The sequence below is a fragment of the Calonectris borealis genome, chromosome 15, assembly GCF_964195595.1.
Source record: "Calonectris borealis chromosome 15, bCalBor7.hap1.2, whole genome shotgun sequence".
Classification (NCBI taxonomy): domain Eukaryota; kingdom Metazoa; phylum Chordata; class Aves; order Procellariiformes; family Procellariidae; genus Calonectris; species Calonectris borealis.
The window spans coordinates 6328024-6347387 of record NC_134326.1 but is presented as its reverse complement, the minus strand read 5'-3'; the positions used below and the strand labels follow the sequence as shown (position 1 = coordinate 6347387).

At 38.2% G+C, this 19364-nt stretch overlaps 1 protein-coding gene across 1 annotated transcript in view; it reads right to left on the bottom strand.

The window, feature by feature from the left end:
- The window catches only part of SLIT3 (slit guidance ligand 3), a 533309-nt gene that overhangs the window by 166675 nt on the left and 347270 nt on the right, over window positions 1–19364 (bottom strand). The window contains exon 10 of the mRNA XM_075164102.1: window positions 4554–4625. Coding sequence (XP_075020203.1) covers window positions 4554–4625 — 72 coding nt within the window. The remainder of the gene's footprint in view (window positions 1–4553; window positions 4626–19364) is intronic.

Genomic DNA, 19364 nt, shown 5'->3' with positions numbered 1-19364 from the left:
CTGATAGCTGAAGCTGGAGTAATACAGTATTTCATGTACATCTTCACTGTTATTTCCACTGGGGCACATGCTAAGGACCCCAGTCAGACTCTAAATAAACATCACTTGAACAAGAACTTAGGAATCAGAAAGTAAGGTTTTCCATTCTATACATGTTTCGAGCTACAAATTCTGTTGGTTAAAATTTTAATGAAGTCCTCTAATGAAGAAAATGAAGTGGGATTTTCTTTGGTTCTTTTATAAGATTTGGTTCTTTTATAAGGCTCATGAAACAACTGCTCTGCAATCTCCTGATGTTTTCTATTACAACATCCTGCCTACAAGGACAGCATTCAGTGAAGGTTTCCAGTTCTTCAGCTCAACTCACAGCAGCCAAATTTGTGACAGTGAAAGTAGGAATATTTATTTTTATACAGGTTTTTGTGAAACTTGTTTAGACTGCCTCGTTGCATTTGCTGCTTTTTATCTAGTAATTCTTATGCAAGCAGAAGTCTGATGTGAATCTGTGCTATCTATTTATTGACTAACATATTAAAACCTATTACAATGACATGAAATCACGAGTTTGCTGAACAATGACAAGCATCTGAAAAGGGGCATCTAGTTTTTGAAACAAGTATTTCAGCACAATTTTATTGATTTGCTATATTTCAACATTTCCATCCTTTCTCTCTCCCCATGTCCGGAGGCTAATGAGTGTATAACTAATGGTGCCTGAACGTGAATAAATGCCATGCTGGGTGATGACACTCACTCACTCCATGCAGATGCACTACAATCAGCATTAAAGATAATTAGACACATTATTTCCCTTCCATTAGAGCCCAAGCTCTGCTGCTGTTGGATAAGGAGGCTCCATCTCCTTCTGACTTGACTGAGGCAAAGGGATTCAATTATGTCCTTGTACTTTTGTTCCCTTCCTTTGGTCTGCTTTGGTAAGATCATCCTATTCTGTGCTTGATTTGCATCACAACAAAGAGATACGGGTTTTTCTAATCTGCACAACTAAGTCAATTAAGATCACATAAGGCTCATTTTCATAGTTTAGGGTATCTCTGAATCACTCAGTGGAAATATGGCTCTTTAGCTGGAAATGTAATAAACTTATCAGGATTCCATCCAGGCAGGGAATACATTAGTCACTTCATACTAGACTCCCTCCACCTCCGACAGCACGGTAGAGATCTTCTTTCAAAAGGTTGTTGAACACACCTGGGAGGGTGGCTGTGCTCAGTTACCGCTAGGGACATAAATTGTTTTTGACTTTGCACCAGGGGAGCAAGGATACACTGTGAGTCACTATATAACACATGACTGTATGGCTTAAATGTCTTTACTGTAAAAGGTTTTGAAACAAAACAGATTTATTTTTAGATGCAGCCAAATGCGAAACTATTAATGGCATTGGATGAATATTCTTTTTGTCAACTAACATTATTAGAAACAGATTTCTTGATTATCTCTAACATGTAAGATGGACTGTTCTCATTTGACAAGAGTACTCAACAAAAATCCATGTCATATATGGTTTAGTTTTTAGAAGCTGCTTAACAAAAGTAGCAATGCCACAGAGCTACTGGGAAGACTGTGAAATCTCAATGTGTTTTCTGTTTACATATGATAAAATTAATTTGACAACGTGAAATGCCACTACAAGCATCAGAGCTAGAGAGGTACAACCACATCTTTCAAAGCGGCTCTTAGTCTTGTGCTACAAACTCGTTAGTTAAAAGCCTCAAAAAAGCAAAGACAATGGGAGGTAATGCCATAAACTGGAACTCGTAGGCTAGAAGTTACAGAACTATGGTACAAGCACAACTGCTATGTAAATGAATTAAAAATGGCATGTCTGCGCTTGGGTACTTCATGCAATAATGACAACAACTTCTGTCTCTGGAGGTGGATGTATCTCCTTCAAGCCCCTCAAACCTCTTCTAAAGCCCTTGAATAATTGAGCGCAGAGCTAGGACCTGTTACATTCACTCCCAAATCAGGGGAACCATCATCCCAGATTATATAATTCAACTGCATATTTGAATCCTACAGATGCCAAATCTTCCTTCTGAGACAGATACATTTAGCTTCATGCAATTAATTGTGTGAGAAGATGTGGGCAATTATGATGGAGTCCAAGACACAAAAGATTTCAGCTCCTTTGCTAAAACCCAATCACCAAAATAACTCTCCCATCCTGGAAGCTATTGAAGAGACATTCTAAACAGCAAACTTCATCTAGATGCAAATATAACACTTGAATTAATATACATACATCTTCTGCTATCATCTTGACCTATTAATATCAAGTCATATAAAGATTATCTTGGACAACTGATTCTTACCTAAAAATTAATCTCAGTTATCCAATTATTTAAGAAAAGGAAACTGCATAATCTTGCAGGAAATACTCAATAAACAATCAAAATACTGAGAGTGCTGCAAGTGAGCAATCTATTATCCCCAATATTCTTGCGTATTTATCCACCAGAAGGAGAAAACCACAATACAATTCACAATGTTATGCTAATACTATCATCTGAATTATATAAAAATATTATTATAAATAATAGTTAATATTCATAATAATAACGACAATAATAATGTTCTTCACTTGTACCCTGGGCAGGGCATCGATTAATTAAATCAATAATCTTCATGCTATTGCATTGCTCATTGAAATCAAAGTGACAGAAATTAAGAATGGCTGATGACTTCAATGATATCGAACATGTCCTTCCTTTATAAGGAAAAGGATGGATAATTCTTTTGTTTTAAGAGGTAGTCTTCTGACCAAAGTATATTTTTGTGTTAACAATACTGGGAATCTTGAAAAGATGATGTCAATAATCTCTTCAAATAGTGGAACAAATGTCCTCAATTAAACTTTATGTAACAACAGTGATGCCCAATTTAGAGCCTCACTGTCCAGCACAAATAAAACTTTAACAAGGAAACACGTCAACAACCAAATGGCAAAACATCATGTTTGTTATGGGACATTCTGCAGGCCTAAGTATCTATCCCAAGTTCTTCCAGAAAATGCTGTCACGTTAACTAAGCTTTGATACAGATCATCCGGCACAATAACTTATTATTTAACTATGAGTTCAGATCTCAATGAGTATGCCAATTATACTCCAGAAAGCTGTTAACACAACTTGCTAATGGAATTCTGCTGTGAAATTCTAACATTAATCATTTCACATAGTAAGTGCTGCATTGGGTTGAACAGCTAGTCAAGTTAAAGAATATTTTTTTGGTCAACTCCCATAAAACTGGAGTTCACTAATCATGAAGAATGAAAGGACAGTAAAACATTGCCAAAATCTAAAATTAGTCATACCTCAGAAAGAACTAAGTAGTGACTTTAATAATGAAAAATTACAAGTTAGGTCACTGAAAAGGGATCCATCATTTTTCACTGAAATTACCATCTTGCTATCTAATACAGTACTTCTTTAAAAATACATACAGCTATATTGAAAGTGAGACAGAAGAATAGAGACTCTGTAAGATTGATGATTTGAGCTGTTAAATATTAAGATCCATATTTACAGCTCTTCAACTCTAGGAACTTGGTAAGTTTGGACTGGCAAACACAGTAATTTTACCCTTAAATCCAAAGATGCAGCACAAGCTCACTTCAGTTTCCAAAAGCATTAGCTATCTGATAATCCAGTGTCTTCTGTGAAATGAGCTGACAGTTTCTTAATTCCAGTAAGTATTGTTCACATCAGAAAACAAGAACTGTAAAGGCACCTTTTTAGCAGTTTTAGCACCGAAGCTACAAAGCCTGAATGACTTCTGGAAGTTACTGGTCCAGTGGTACCCATCAACATCTTGATACTATGGTGAAGCAGGAGTAACTTGTTTTACCATTTTCTGTATCATTGTACTAATGTCACAACGTCTCTCATATATTACTTAAAAACAGAAAAAAAGACTGACCAGGGGGAATGCCCAGGTTATCTGCATGAGAGCGCTGCTACAAATCAGGATTTTTTTTTTTAAATCCAAAGAGAAAACACAAGAGCTAATAAGAAAAAAATTGTCTGGGTACGTACTGGTGTTTAAGAAACACAGAAAACAAGCTCCAACAGGTTTCTTTGTTTTCTTGTAAACAGTCAAACCATTTCAACATCAGGACATTGAATGCACGACAAAAAAATCCTAACTACTCTGTAAGAACATGCACTCCTGCTGTAACTGGGGTCAACTAAATTGAAGTGGTGCAAACAGATACCAGAATGAATGAGAGAAAAAAATAGAACTTAAAATCTTTTCTGAAGAAGCAGATTTGAAGTTTGAACAGACTAACAACTAATTAGCTCACATCGTTTATAATAGGAAGTGAAATTAAGCATTGTTAAGGATTTCATGCACTATTAGGCATCCTGAACCAAATTTCATTGTTGCTTGCACTTTGAAGAGGTTATTTGTGCAATCCCCAGTGATTTCAACACAGAAATTGCTAATATGTTTCTAAAATAAAGATTCTGAACTTGAAGTTAGAAGATTAATGATTGCTCTTGCATGTTAGTCTTATTAAAACTTACATTCTCTTAAGCTTCTTGTACTGGGTAAAAGCTCCAGAGGGAATTATTTTGATGAGGTTTTGCTCCAAACGTCTGAAAACAAAGTAATATACATGTTAACTGCACAATTATAGGACAGGAATAACATTAAATATGATAGTAAATTTTTACATAAATATAAAACAATTTTAGAGAGTTTTTATGTGAAACAGATTTTTCTTTTGAAAGCCACTAAATGGAGAAAATATTGAGAAAATAACTTAGAAAATAAAATAATCTCATTGATTACACTAAACCTGTATAGAAAAAAGTCACAGGCTATAGATATTGCACCTTTAGAGTTCATGGAATTAATAAAAAATAGTAGGTATATTTTATTACTACTTAATCAAAGTTAAGGTAGAAAGTACAGATGCTTTCCTTGACTAGCTGTTGTAAATAGAATATAGCTGTCTAAACTAAAAGCTGTGCTATGTTGTGACAGCTTAATAAGCAGATTAATACTACTATCAGAGCAACTCAGGAGCAACAATCTGTGGGAACATGCTGAAAAACCAAGTGGAATTCACTGCAATATTAATCCAGATTTCTAAGGCGGGGCAGGGGAGAGTCTATGTTAAAGCAGAGCAAAAAAGGACTGTATCTTCCTATTTTAACTACCAAATACTGAAGGTGTTCTAAAATATGGTCCAGACTACGTGAAAATGCTGCTGTTTTCATTTCTAAGATTTGGTTTGAAAGAACTATTCTTTATGAAGTATCATAAATATGTATCAGTAACATAAAATGTAAGCAGCTTTAAGATACCGCATACAGTAACCTCCAAGCTTAATTTCTGTTCCTTTGCAGAAGTATTTTAAAGTCTTTGTCAGCAAGTTCCCCAAATTCCTGCTAAAAGGACTGTCTTCTCCTCAGATGAACCCTAAATATTCATCTCAATTAGAAATGTAAACGTGGATCCCCACACAACAAATTCAAATTACTATGGCAGCTAAAATTCTACAATCAGAGTTGGAACTAAGAGCAAAATTTTATTTTACCTAGCTCTTATTTATTATTCAAACGATGTGTATTTTTTTCCAAAAATGTCATAAAAAGAAACAGTTTCAATAGCAAAAACCTGTGGTGGAAATGGTTTAGAATTGAAATACAAAAACATACTGGAATGATGGAATGAATCACTCTAGTCATTTAGAGCTGCTGCAGCAATGCAGAGGGGAGAAAAAACTTTAAAACCAGGAACAGAGATAAAATGAGATGCAGGGAGAAGTAAATCATTGTTTTTAAAGAACTTGGGAATAATGCAGAGAAAATGTGTAAGGCCCATCAGGCCTCTATTGCACAGCGTATCCTGCTGTTGATCTGTGCTTTCAATAGACAAAAGAAAAATCCCCTTGAAAATAAGATATCTTGCCAGCTCAGTTACACTCTAAGAAGCTATTTAAGTCATGAATATTGTGATATTTGCACAGTCAACTTGTACAGTCAATGCGCATGCACTCTTTTATTTCTGTAGCAATCTATTTTAAAGGTTGTGATCAGAGTTAATTCTACTCCTTGTTTTGTGATTCGAATTAGTGTCTGAGATTTCCCTTCCAGTTGGTCTAAATATAATGTGCTTCGTTTCTGGCAAGTCCACAGTGAAATGCTAATTGCTGTAAGCTTCAGCACGCTACTATTGTTGAGTGTTTGTCACCAGAATTAGCAGAGCACATACTCTTCCCATAAAGGCTTTTTGTCAGCTTGCCAGTTTGGTGTTTAACTCCTCCCAAGTATTTCTATGCAGACACTTCTAGGAACAAAAGAAGGCCATGCCTGTCCAATTCCCCTGCCTTAGGGATGGAAATTGGGGGTTCACACATGCTGCACATAGGCGCAGCATAGCAGTCCTTACAGGGAAACTCAAATATAGTGATGGGGGAAACATGGCCCCTTTTTATAATCACTTAAAATTCTAAGGAAATTTTAGTGACTCAAGGGCGGAAATATACACAAAAATTTTGCCCCCAAAGGGCAAAAAAAGCCAAAATTGGAATAGTCACAGATCCCAAGTAATAAGAAAAAAAGAAATTTCTAGAAAAGGTGGAGAAGAATACAGAAAAAGAGTTGTTTCAGAGGGCTACCTTCTGAAGCGGTACTGAATTCTTCACCCTTTCCTACAAAATTTGCAGCAGATGGCCTGTACAGAAATAGATGGACAAGGCTGTTGTCATCTGCTGCTATATTTTCACCTTAGCACCTTACATTTTTTTATTGTATGAAGCTCTTTGTAAATGAAGGACTAAAGACTACACATAACACATTATGCTTAGTGCACTACATTTTGCAGATGCTACGTGAGAAGCAACAAGCAGTACTATGTGCTCTCATCAGGGTGTGTTTGCAGGTAGATTCCAACTTGGGCACAAAATGCAGCGGATCTTGGAGCATTAAATAAAGTGCATCATTAAATAAGCATTTTAAAAGTATGAACTACTAATCTGACTTCCATTTATTTTTTTCATAAATGCATGTTATAGATTGGCAGGCATAGGCTGAAAAACACAGTGCAGTTACACAACTAGAATGGTAGAAAACAAATTATTTGTATTAATACTTTGTGCTTTCACCTCATGTGAGCTCATGAATGACATATGAAGGACCGTGCAGGATTAAAAATCTCTTGGAAACACTAGGTTTTGCCAGAAGGGGTGTTGGCAATTTCAATGTGATGAAGGCTTAATTATAAACCAGCATTATTCATGATATAATGCGAAACTGCTGCTAGAGGTCCATCTTTCAAATAAAGCGGAAAACAGAGTTCTTACCTACTGTTGTCATTTTTTTCTCCAAAAAGTGAAAAGCTAATCTAAATTTTACAGCCACATTTTATTCCAGAGAAAATTACCTAGTTTACCTAGAACATGACCTCTGGAAGACTGTATTTTTCATGGTCTATCCCTGCATACTATGAAGTGCTGTCATACACTATAAAACCACCTGTGCTAGTGCAAAGCAACATCAGTGAGTTCATTTTTTTTGTGTATCACCAGAATATGCTATAAAATAATTTTACAACGCATTTGAGAACTCTGTACAAGAGAGACAGTCCTAAAAGGCTAAATTTTGATCATCTGAACTACTATTCCCCACAATTAAGATTTCTTACAACTCAACAAAATTTTCCTCAATTTTCCTCTGGCATTCCATAATAAGATCTCTTTAAAAGACTCCACAAGTAGAATTCACAAAACTGATAAAATAAATTGGCCATGTTCAAACCTCTCATGGGCTTCTGTTCCTCCTTTCAGTTACCCATTTCACTGTGCCATGTTGCCTGCTGGCAGCTGTATTGCTTAGATGAATTGAAGCATATCTCCCCCCTTCCGACACGCAGCAATGCTCTGTATGCCTCTCAAAGCTTTATTTTAGAGTCTTTGACAACAACATCAAAGGACAAGAACAATTTCCTTTCTCTTCTCTAATATATTGTCAGAGATTGGAAAGTATGAGGGCCCAATGGATTCAGATGCATTTTTCTTGTAATAACGTGATGTTAGACAGGATAAAGTCCTCCTTCTTCCCACTCTCTTTAAATGACTTTGCAGCAATGAGAGCAAAAAGTAAACATATCGGAGAAAAAAATAAAACAAACAGAGGGAAACTATGCAGTTAAATATGAAAAACTATCCCAGAGTAAAGAATAAGCACTCAAATTCCTATGCTAATCCATCTCAAAGTTCACTGAGGTGCAAATCTTTTCATCACCTTCTCATCTAGCGCCTGTACTGCTCACACCCAGGATGGCAAAACACAAAGAATAAAAAACTCTGCCTAATGCAGCCTTTGTAGAGCCAGCTCACACTCCCAGGAGTGACGAAACCATTTGTCTTGAAGAGTGATTCCCCCTGCAGAGTGGGGGAGACAGACGTATTAATTTGGGTCTTAACTATCTCTCTTTCATTGAGGGAAAGAAAGAATTTGTTATTTGGGTCTCTAATGGAGCAGTTTGCTAGCAATTTTCCCATTTCAAACACCGTCTCAGCTGCTAATGTGTAATGTTTTGTCAAGCTTACCTACCCATAACATAGACAAATCACTAGCTTGGAGAAAAAGAGAGAGGGAGTGAAGCATCAGTACTGATAATTCCTTGCTGTCAGATGAATAGAGTCTACAAATGAGACAGCCATGCTCTATTAACAGTGCCACCGAGCTCTTGCCTGAGACGTGCCAGAAATGTCCCTCTGCATTGGACAGTCATGAACTTCCCTGCTGAGAGAGAGAGAAAGCGAGTGAATGAGCGAGATTGCTCTGGATCACGTCGCTCTGCTCCCAGTGCCGGGGCTCTTTTGGGCTTGCATCACTCAGGCAGCCAATAACCAAAAGCGATCTCCGAGAGAGAGAAAGCATACGATCAGATTCGTGTGCAGCAGTAACCTGTAGCACACTTCTGTCTGGCAGGATGCACACAACCTGCGTGAAGGTTGTTGGGAAGGGCAAAACCCTCGCTTTTCTCCTGCCCTATAAGCAGGGATTTGCAGGGAGCTGATTAAGGACTGTTTCGGGGAAATAAGCAGCATGTGCCTCCCTCACAGTGACAAAGTCCAGGGCTGAGGAGAACCTTTTATATTAGGAAGGAGGAAACTTCTCGAGCACATAACGATCAAGAGAGATACTGTTCCTCCTTGCCAAGGAGTGAGAACAACTGGATTATAAAAGGTGCTTGGGCAATTATCTTACATTTATCTCATATTTTGGACTACGTATCTTATCGTACATTTTGGACTCTGATGAAGAAAAGTCCACAGATATATTTTCAGTATTTAAGAGCAATAAATCATACCTAAATTCTGGTCTTCTTACTACAAATATGGGCTAGATCCGATCCCTGTCTTGACCCCTTTCTTGCCTTTTCATTTGAAATATTATCTTTATTCCTACCACACATAACAGGTTCGGGTAGCTGCACTGAAGTATTTACCCAAAGACAGCCCTGGATAGGAGGCACCCTTGTTGGGAAGGAAGGAATCCTGCCCTGCAGTTATGCAGTCAGAACCTGCGGCTTATTCTGCAGTGAAAAACACAGAAGCCTCATTCATCGCCCTTTACACCACAGCACTGCAGCACTGCACAGGGCACTTCTCTGCAAAGTGCAAGGCAAAAAACCTGCAGTCCTGTTGCTTCAGAAAGTGTTTATGGACCTACATTACCAACAGCCTTTTTGTGGCTCTGTCTCTCACCCCTCAGTTCTCTGACACGTAGAAAACAAAGTGCTTTGGGATGCAGGACATTCAGTATTTTAAATATCTGTGCTTATTGCTTTTTTTAACAGACAGTTAAAGCCTTCAATCTCTACATCAGCCAAAGACTCTATCACCGCTATAAAAGCCCTAAACACATATGGTTCTCCAAGACTTTTATACTTCTGCCTTTCATCGCCGTACCTGAATGACTTCCAAATAAAATTAATAATATGTATTATAAATCCCCCTTATTCAGTCTACCTTAGGAACTGGAGAGCTGAGAGCCAGTAAACTGTCCGCCTATATTAATACAAGGTGACAACTAGAGTTTCCCTTCATATTCCGACGTTTGGTGTTGATTTTCAGGGTCTAGCTGTTGAGCTCCTGCTATAGCTTTAAAAAGGACTGCTTCTTAACTGTTCACCTAAGGGCAGATCTTCAACAGACAAAATCCTATCAAGAATGAAGTGACTTTTCAACATAAATCTACCTAGGAAGCTACATAGATAATTCTGCTCACCAAAAGACATCTTTCAGAATGAAACCAGGTGTTTTGTGTTCCCTGATACCATGGTGTTCATCTAAAAATAGTGCTTGTGATATTGGATCTTCTGACATACTGCAGTGAATTTAGTTTAAGTTGACACAACTCTGTAGTTGAGCAGTTGGTCAGGTATCTGCTGTTAAATGCTGAATTTGTAATGGCAGTCACATTATGAATCCACCAGCTCTGCTGTGGTATGTTAATTTTGCATCAAATGCGGTACAGACAAACAGGAGGACACCAGAGAAATCTGTAGACTGGTATTTTGCAAAACAGTTTTTGACATAACACCGATGTCTTTATCAACATATGCAGCCAGAATGCATCGATATACTGCCAAACCTCAAGGTTTCTCCATCTACCACTGTGATACTCCACATTCCTGCATGGAATTTCTGGCCCTTTTCATCATCTTTCATTGTTATTTCTCCTGACAGTCTCATTCATTTCTTTTCCTTGCTTCATCCTTGGACTGAGGGTGCAGGCATCCACCGAGCATGCTGCCGGTGCCTGAGCTCCCTCTCACTGCAATGCCACAATTGCATGAACCGTTTGTGGGTTGTGCCCAGATGTAAAAGCAGGGACCTCAGGTGAGCTCCCCTATGAGCCATCATTAGCGGGTATAATCAGCGAGGATGTTAAAGGTTAAACAGAAGCTGTTTTGGGGTAGAATACAAAATAATGTCTCCCGCTCTTATTCTAAACTAGACATAGATAATTTCCCATCTCAGCAGACTTTATTGGGTCACATGGACTTGGGATCAGAGTTTGCAGGAAGAATTTTACCTGTGTACAGGCATGTGGCTGTGAACACAAACCCAGGAAAGAGAAAGTCATTAGGTTGGAGAGATTTGGCAATTTCCAACTCCCTACTGCTGAAATGCAGCCTAATTGCACACTTCATTCAACCAGCATGCACGTGTTCACGTGCGTTTGTGTTTCTGAGATGTTGTGGCATAGCAAACACACCAGAAACATGGATCCCACTCCTGGATTTTTGTGACACCCAGTGATTCCAGTTCAGAAGGCTCCAAGGAGACCAGCCTGCAGGGTGCTACACAGAGGATGAGGTTCTCGCATTCAGTTCAACAATGCAGCATCTGCTCTGAGGCTGACTCAACCTTAGACCTCTGCTGAGCACTTCTTGTTGTTATTTTTTGGATTGGGTTTTTTGGGGTTTGTTTTGGGTTTTGTTTTTGTTTGGTTTTGTATCTGAAGCTTGAAGTCTATACTTGGGAGACACATGGTTTCTACATTGCCTACTAGAAAGCAATAGTTGGCCTATGGTTACATTTCATAAATGTAAACAAGTAGGAATGTTTTTTAACAAACCAGACTCATAATGTTTGCTTTACTGAGAGTAAGTTTTTGTTCCATTAGGTCCCAGAAAGACTAACCCCTTAACAAGTCACATTGCTATTTCATTATTACTTTAGTAGGTCAGTCCTGCCCACCCTCTATTGACTTACAATTACTTCAAGAAACTTCCAGCCCAGACCACTTTCCAAACTTTCTAACAATGCAATAACTAAGTCGGGGATCTGAGGATTTCAAGTTGGTTTGCACTATATTTGTCAAGTTGTAACACAAATATATATTTTTAGACTTAGTGGAAATGGAAGCAGTAAACTGAGAGAAAGGAAAAAAAGTAATTGTTTTATCTATAATCTAACTTATTGTGAAGAGCTCCGTACATTCTGTAACATGTGTTTTTAGCACACATTTACAAATACTGACAAAGAAAAGGTAAACCACAAGAAATAAGTAGGAAAATTAAATAGCTCTCTGGTAGTTGAAGTTCTGCCACCTGTAATATTTTGCCAACAAAACCAATTCTGTCATTTGAATATAAACATTCCTCAAATCCTTTGTTCTTTACCTAATTTTTTTTAGCAAAATAAACAGAAGAACCGATGTAAGCCAAAAGACAATTAGTATCTCATGCAGTGAAAAATCTGATTAGTGTATTTTATTTCAAAATTATGATTTTATGCTCCCTATTTTATTTTCTGTGATTCCTTCTACACTTTCATAATCAGCTTTCAGGATGTATATACTCATTATACATTACAATCTCCTCATTTTGCTTGGCAAAACAGGACCTTTTGAGTGACATTTGTATTAGATAAAAAAGATTCATGCCTTCTTGTTCATACCATTTTTGTTAATAAGGCTAAATTTCTGTTCCTGCTGGACTGAAGTGATGTCTCTGGAAAAAAAAGAACACACACAAAAAACCCTCAAACCAAAAAACCCAACAACCCCAAACCTACAAACCTTGCAAGGTTACTAACTCCTACGTAGCTTTCCTGAGTAAAATTCACCTGCGTATAACTTTTTTTTTTTAAAGAAATCTCACAATTATAAAGAGGAGAGAAAAAGGTAAAAAATGATACAGCCAAAATGAAAATTATCATATATATGAAATCTAGATTTATCAAAACAAAAACATCTTCTTATGCCTATAGATGACATTACACTTAATTTTACAAATAAACGTAAAGATGTAAGAAATAAATTCCGCCTTGATCTTACAGCAGAAACTCCCTGCCATTACTGCTTGTTTCTAAAACTGTGAAACATAGCTTCCTGTTTTCCTTAATCTGTCTCAGCACAGAAAACACTTTTATTCTTAACATTTCTCATATCTTTATATTTTCTCTACTGACTCTCAATCTAAAATATTTTCTTTATTATTTGTTTATTATTTTTGTGTCTTGCCCTTATAGATTTTCTGCATATTTTTGGCCTGACAATAGAAACCTCTTTTTTATATTGAATGCAAGGAGTGAATGACACAGTTTGCCTAGCGAGATCCAGAAAATAGTAGTCAAATTTGACATGTGAAGCTGTCCAGAGCCAATTTACAGCAGTGAATGAAAATTATATTATATGATTCAACTACAGGAGCCAACCTGATTCCCTAGTCAGAGAACTTGCCACCAGAGACAATTATGAAACATCTATTACAGTGTTCAAAAATACTGTGCTGGCTTCAGCTACAGTATTTACTGGAAGCCTGGGAAAATTATTATAATTTTCTTTTAGGAGGAAGAACAATGTTAAATGCAGAACTGTCATTCCTCTATCCCCAAAGTGTATAGTTTCTACACACTTATATTCTTGAAAAAAGAAAAAACTCTTGCCTTTAAGAAGCTGAGAACTTCAAAGCCCATTGTTAATATACATGAAACTGTTATGGTGCAGTTAATTTATAATTTATATAAGAAAATTAATTTTATTACAATAAATAGTTACCAGTGCTCAATCTTTTTATAATAGCTTTTCTGACTTTATTTTAATCGGTGGAAAATTGATTTTGAATATACCAGTAATTTAAATGCCCAAAATGTGTTGATCACCTTCCTCAAATCACAAAAGCTTCATCAAGATTCATAATTGAAGTCCCAGCTCTCCTATAATACACACTCCTACAGGTACTGAAGAGTAGAAAAGGTAATTTCTTCCCAAGAGAATCATTGAAGCAACAAAAGCAACAAACTCGTCTATCTACAGTGTCTGCAACACTGCCTAACACAGTGGTACCCTCATGACAACAATTCTCTAAATATTAAATCTGTCAGAAAAGCATTAATTAAAGGTGGAACAAGTAGAACATTACATTTCAAAGTGATGCTCTTGCAGAAAAGTAGGTTCATTTTCATTTTGACAGAACCGTGAGAAAACAGTTAAGTGCATTAGATTTTTCCTTAGTGCTCAAACCCTAGCATTTTTCCTAAGAGTAGAAATTATGCACCAAAATCAAGTACTCGTCATACCTACAAAAATATCGGTCACCAATTCAGCTATCAATAGTGAGAATGATAAAATAAACCAACATAGAACAAGTGACTCAAAACTGACCTTAAGCCAGACCTAGATGCTGGTAGAAGGGCTGCCATCCTATTTTACTCTGCTCAGAAGCCAGACAGGAAGCTGTGGTTATTATCTCACCAGATACGGGTGCCTAAGCAGCACTTTTCCTTGAGGGACTGTCAGCCTCTTTACTCTGTCTGGAGCAATTACATCAGCATTTAAACAAAAGGTCCTCATTTCTGATTTAGGTACATCCTATCCAGCATTATTCTTGTTTGTACAATTATATTTCTCTTAATCTCACCAGACAGAGTATTGTAAAGGTTAAGTAACAGTGATAAAGCAAGCTTGATATGAAAAAGCACAGGTTTGAAATCTAAGATCAGTTTCAAGATCTAAGGATAAACTTTAGACTCTGGAGTTTGATTTATAAGTTTGCAGATGATTGGGACTTGGCTTTTCAAAGTAATTAGTGCTGCACAGCACAACATGTTCAAAGCACAGCTCCTATTGACTTTTGCTGCAGCTGTGAGTCCTCAGCACTTCCGAGTATCTCAGCTGAGTCAGCCAGAAACCGAGGATTACATCACTAGTGACCACCCATGAAAAGTTTGTGCAAGTCACTTGCTGAGAATCAATTAATAAAACCACTGGCAAGAAGAGATACAACCCAATTCTCTGAACAGCATTCACGAGATTATCTTCCTCACAGTTCCCATTTTAGAATTTTCCTGTTTATACAACAAATAAATAGATCCTATATACGCAGGCTCCCTCACTGCACAACCCTGATGCATCCCTAGACAAGAAACGAATCCAGTCTTTTAACAGCAACATTAGACTATGCTGTAATTAAAGTGCATACCACAACAAATATATACAAAAGCACTGAATGAAGACTGCAGCTACAAACATTAACTTTGGCATTTTCTATTTTTTTTTTTTACTTTTTTTTATAATGTATTTAATGTAGTGGATTCAAAAACAAAAGCTGAAGTAACTAATTCCATCACAAGGAAACTCATGTGTAACAAAAGTACACCACCCCGACCTATGCACTGATGTCTAACTGGAATAGCAGCAGTTAAAACAGTAAATCCCTGTGTAGTCTAATAGTCAATCTCTGTGTAGATGGTCACTAGTGCACAGGGACAAAGATACGCAAATTGTCATTGGGTTTCTCAAGTAGACGGTGACACGGCAGGAAGGCTCTGGAGGTATGTGTGTTTTCTGGTGGGAAATGTGGGTTTCCGGCTCCATTTTCACCTGCGCCACTCTGTCCTGGCCCCGCAGCCTGCCCAGACGCCATCCATGCCACCCAGTGTCCCAGCCCTCCTGCCACATCCCCAAAGCCCACCTGCAGAGCTTGTGTCCCAGGCTCACTACCAGCAACCTCAGGCCTTATCACCAAATATTCCTCACTTTCTCAGACTCATAGCACTTTTATCAACCTGTGTTGATTTCCTTTGTTCCCAATCTTTCTCATCGTATGTTTTGTTGTTTCCTCATTTGAGTTCAGCCTTCTTTTCCCAACAGTATCCGTACCGGGCCCAGCTAGTCTTTATTATCTCAAGTGTCTGTCCCAACCCACAATCCAGCCCTTAGCACTAGCAATTAATCAAATCCTTCCTTTACACAATCTGAAGATCCTTCAGAGAAGCAGCGCCCAGTGCCAGCGCCCAGTGTAAGCGCTGGTGCCAGCGCTGGTGGCTGCTCTGGCAGCCCAGGAGCCTGCCTGCCTCTGCGCACCCTCCACCATGCACTCCAGACCAGACAGCAGCAGCAGGGCCAGCCTTTGGGGGGCTGTTCCCTGCTTTCACTCAGGAAGGTCTTAAAGTTTTACGAAACACAAAGGCAGAAGTAGTAGTCCCTGCACTACTGTTTTAAGGTGTACAAAATTCTCCAACAAAAGCTGTCCAGAATTAATATCCTAAAATACAGCCTTGTTCACAGAGATAAATGAAAAAAATGAAGTAGATCAGTCTGAGATAGACAAACAGCATGAAAACTTCATTCTAAAGAAGGGACAGAGGAAAAGTGTAGCGAGGTGGGGAAAAGATTAATAGGGAGTTACTGATCACTCTCCAGTACTGGGAGGCATCAAACAAACCTGGCAGGCAGCATATTGAAGCAAATATTGTTTGAAACACTACAGACAGGGCTAGCAATGCCATTACTCCCAGTGCCCCACATCTGCAAGTGCAAAAAAGCTGTCCTTCCCCTGGCATAAAACCAGCCAAACACTAATGATTGAGAACAGGCAGACAGCGCCCGAGCTGAGATGCATCCAGCCCAATGTCCTGAGCCAACAACAGCCCAAACCACAGGCTGAGTGAAATCTGATGTTGTGGCAAGCGTGTTTCTCAACACCCTTCCAAGCTCCCACAAGCTGCAGGGTAGTGACTCGCACAGGCACTGGCTGGTAGCTTTGGATTTAACGAGTCTCTACTATATCGTGGCTTTGCTGTCTTTATGGGCTGAGCTGTCATTCAGTCTGACAGGCATTGGTTGCAAGGTTGCGATCACGTCTGATCAGAAAAACAGATTCCTTGGAGACTTTGTTTCCTACTAGTTTGTAGGTCGTCCCTCCCTCCCTATATCCCTCCAAGGTCAAGCCCACTCTGCGTTCACACTATATTCCCTATTTATCTTGCATGCATTTTCTCTCACCCTTTCTAAATAAATGCAAACTTCTCCTTTTATTTTAGATGCTGTTCCAATGTAGTGAAATGACTATCAAGCCATCAAGCCATATTTGTTTTGGTATTTCTTTTTCAGTAAATGCCTCCAGGTGCTTAATGACTTTTGTTTTCATCCAAGTATCCATGCAAAACTTTTCTGTGCTTATTCTCATGTGTTTCTTTATAACATACACTGTTCATTTCTCCTCTGAAAAACACAAGACAACCACTTTGTAAGCAGAGAATCTTTTATAACATTCAACACACAGCCTGTATTCCTCAGCTTCAATTTCTTCTAACTCATTTTTCCTCAGTCAATTTGGCTGCTGATGTCAGCTCCCCACTGAACAAAAAGCTTTATAAAAAAATGAATTGCATTCTGTACGTTCTAGCTACCTATTTTATGAAATTATGAAAAAGCAAGGCTGGGATACAGATTTCTAGCTTTCCTAAATTCCTTTATTTAATAATAAATGTTCTTGCAGTGGGGGCCTTCAGGATAACGCACCTTGGGGAGAGGTGTAATAGAGTGACACGACAGACTTCTAAGTCACATGTGGCAGAGGTCAGCAGCAAGGGAAAATCAGTGTCATATGATGCTTGTTTTATGTTCTGTGACAAGTGACTTGCCTGTTTTGTGATAGGTTTTTATCAACAAAAACAAATCGAGGACTTGTTGGCAGCTTTGTCAGGGAAGGTTCTGCCTACCCATGTTGATGAAGAAAGGCAGGAAGGCTCAATAAAAGATCCTTAATTAATACCAAAACACAGAGTGAAATGTAGGTCACCTTTAATAACCATGTTAGAGTAACAGTTGTGTGTTTCATTTTTGTAGAACAGTTTGTCAGTCAAGGGTTCTTATAGGATACAATTTGGTTTACAAAGAAATACTGAATTAAGGGGAAATACAAGAACTAGAACGCTGTAACTAAATGCACCTAATAACCAAGCAAAGGAACTTGGGAATGCCCCAGGTGGAACTGAGGAAGGCAGAGCATTTTAGTATTATCATATAAATATTATGAATGGACTACAGTCTATAGAGGGAAATGTGTTTTAGTGGAATGAGTATTTACAATGCTAGATAGAAACGGCTAAATGAAAAATACACCATCTCAAGTAATACCCATCTCAAGTAATATCCCTTAGGATTCTATGCAATAGCAACCCAGCCATGTAGTTTGTCAGTACCCCATATTCCATAGGAGGAATCTCATCTCTGGTAAGAGTTCGATCTCTCAGAGATGATGAGGATCAGATCATAGGATTACAGAGTCCAGAAAGAAGTGTTCAGGCAGCACCACTACGTAGCCACCTTTTATACAAAGGGTCTGACTAAATGGGGGATAAATCCCAAGGGAAAAAAAATAACAGTACTGCTGTGTGAGAGGAAGAGATATGGGTTGCAGCATGTAGAGAGAATTTACTTGGCCCCATTGCTAAAACATTACAGCAAGAGAGTATTATTCTCCCTATCATATCAAATCAAAAGGCAGTCATTATTCCATCTGTAGCTGGAACCAGACCTCTGGATTGATTTTATATTGAATAAGCCCAGAGCAGCCTCAGACAAACTGAATTTCTGAGCAGTATGACAGACTTCTGCATAAACCAGAATGGCTATCTTGGTCAAAAGAATTTACACCAGGATTTTTCCAGGAAAACACTGTGGCAGCTTCTTCCATCTTTCCAGAAACATTTTTCTATGTGACTATATCCTTTACTCTATGTAAGAATATGTAATGCTTTGCCCTTGGATATAAGGTTAATCGCTCTTTTTTACTACTACTTTTACAAAATGAAAACACCATTTTACCAGTAGGAAAAACCGTACGTAAGTGATGTCACTCGCTAAGGCTTACTCTGATAGAATCACAGAATCATCGAATAGTTTGGGTTGGAAGGGACCTTTAAAGGTCACCTAGTCCAACCCCCCTGCCGTGGGCAGGGACATCTTCAACTAGATCAGGTTGCTCAGAGCCCTGTCCAACCTGACCTTGAACGTTTCCAGGGATGAGGCATCTACCACCTCTCTGGGCAATCTGTGCCAGTGTTTCACCACCCTCATTATAAATAGATAGAACTACTTAAATTTTTTAATATATATATTCATAAAAATGAAATCTTCACAGGATTGATTCCCACAGAAAGTGAGTAATCAATGTTTTCATGAGGGTTACTCTCCAAAGTTCTGCAGAACTACTCCCACCTGAAATGCCTATGAATTGCAAAGGATATGTGCAGGATTAGAGCGATATAAGAGGTTTATCTACAGACAAAGACTCAAATAAGTACTGCCTAAAATGCAAGAAATCTGACAGATCTAAATCATTAAACAGTGTGTTAAGAGCTTTATGTGGTGTTCTATGGATCTAGAAGGTTTATAACCTCCAGGTTATGAAAGTTTCTTAAAATGTTATATGCATCTTGACTCGCTACCTCATCATCTAACTTAAAGGCTCTCCAAGTCTTCCTTCACCTTCTACTCTCCTAAGGAGATCTTCTAAGCTGCTTTTACTACAAGTTACAGGGGCTAGTTTTGTGGGCTGGAGCAACCAAAACAGAGGTG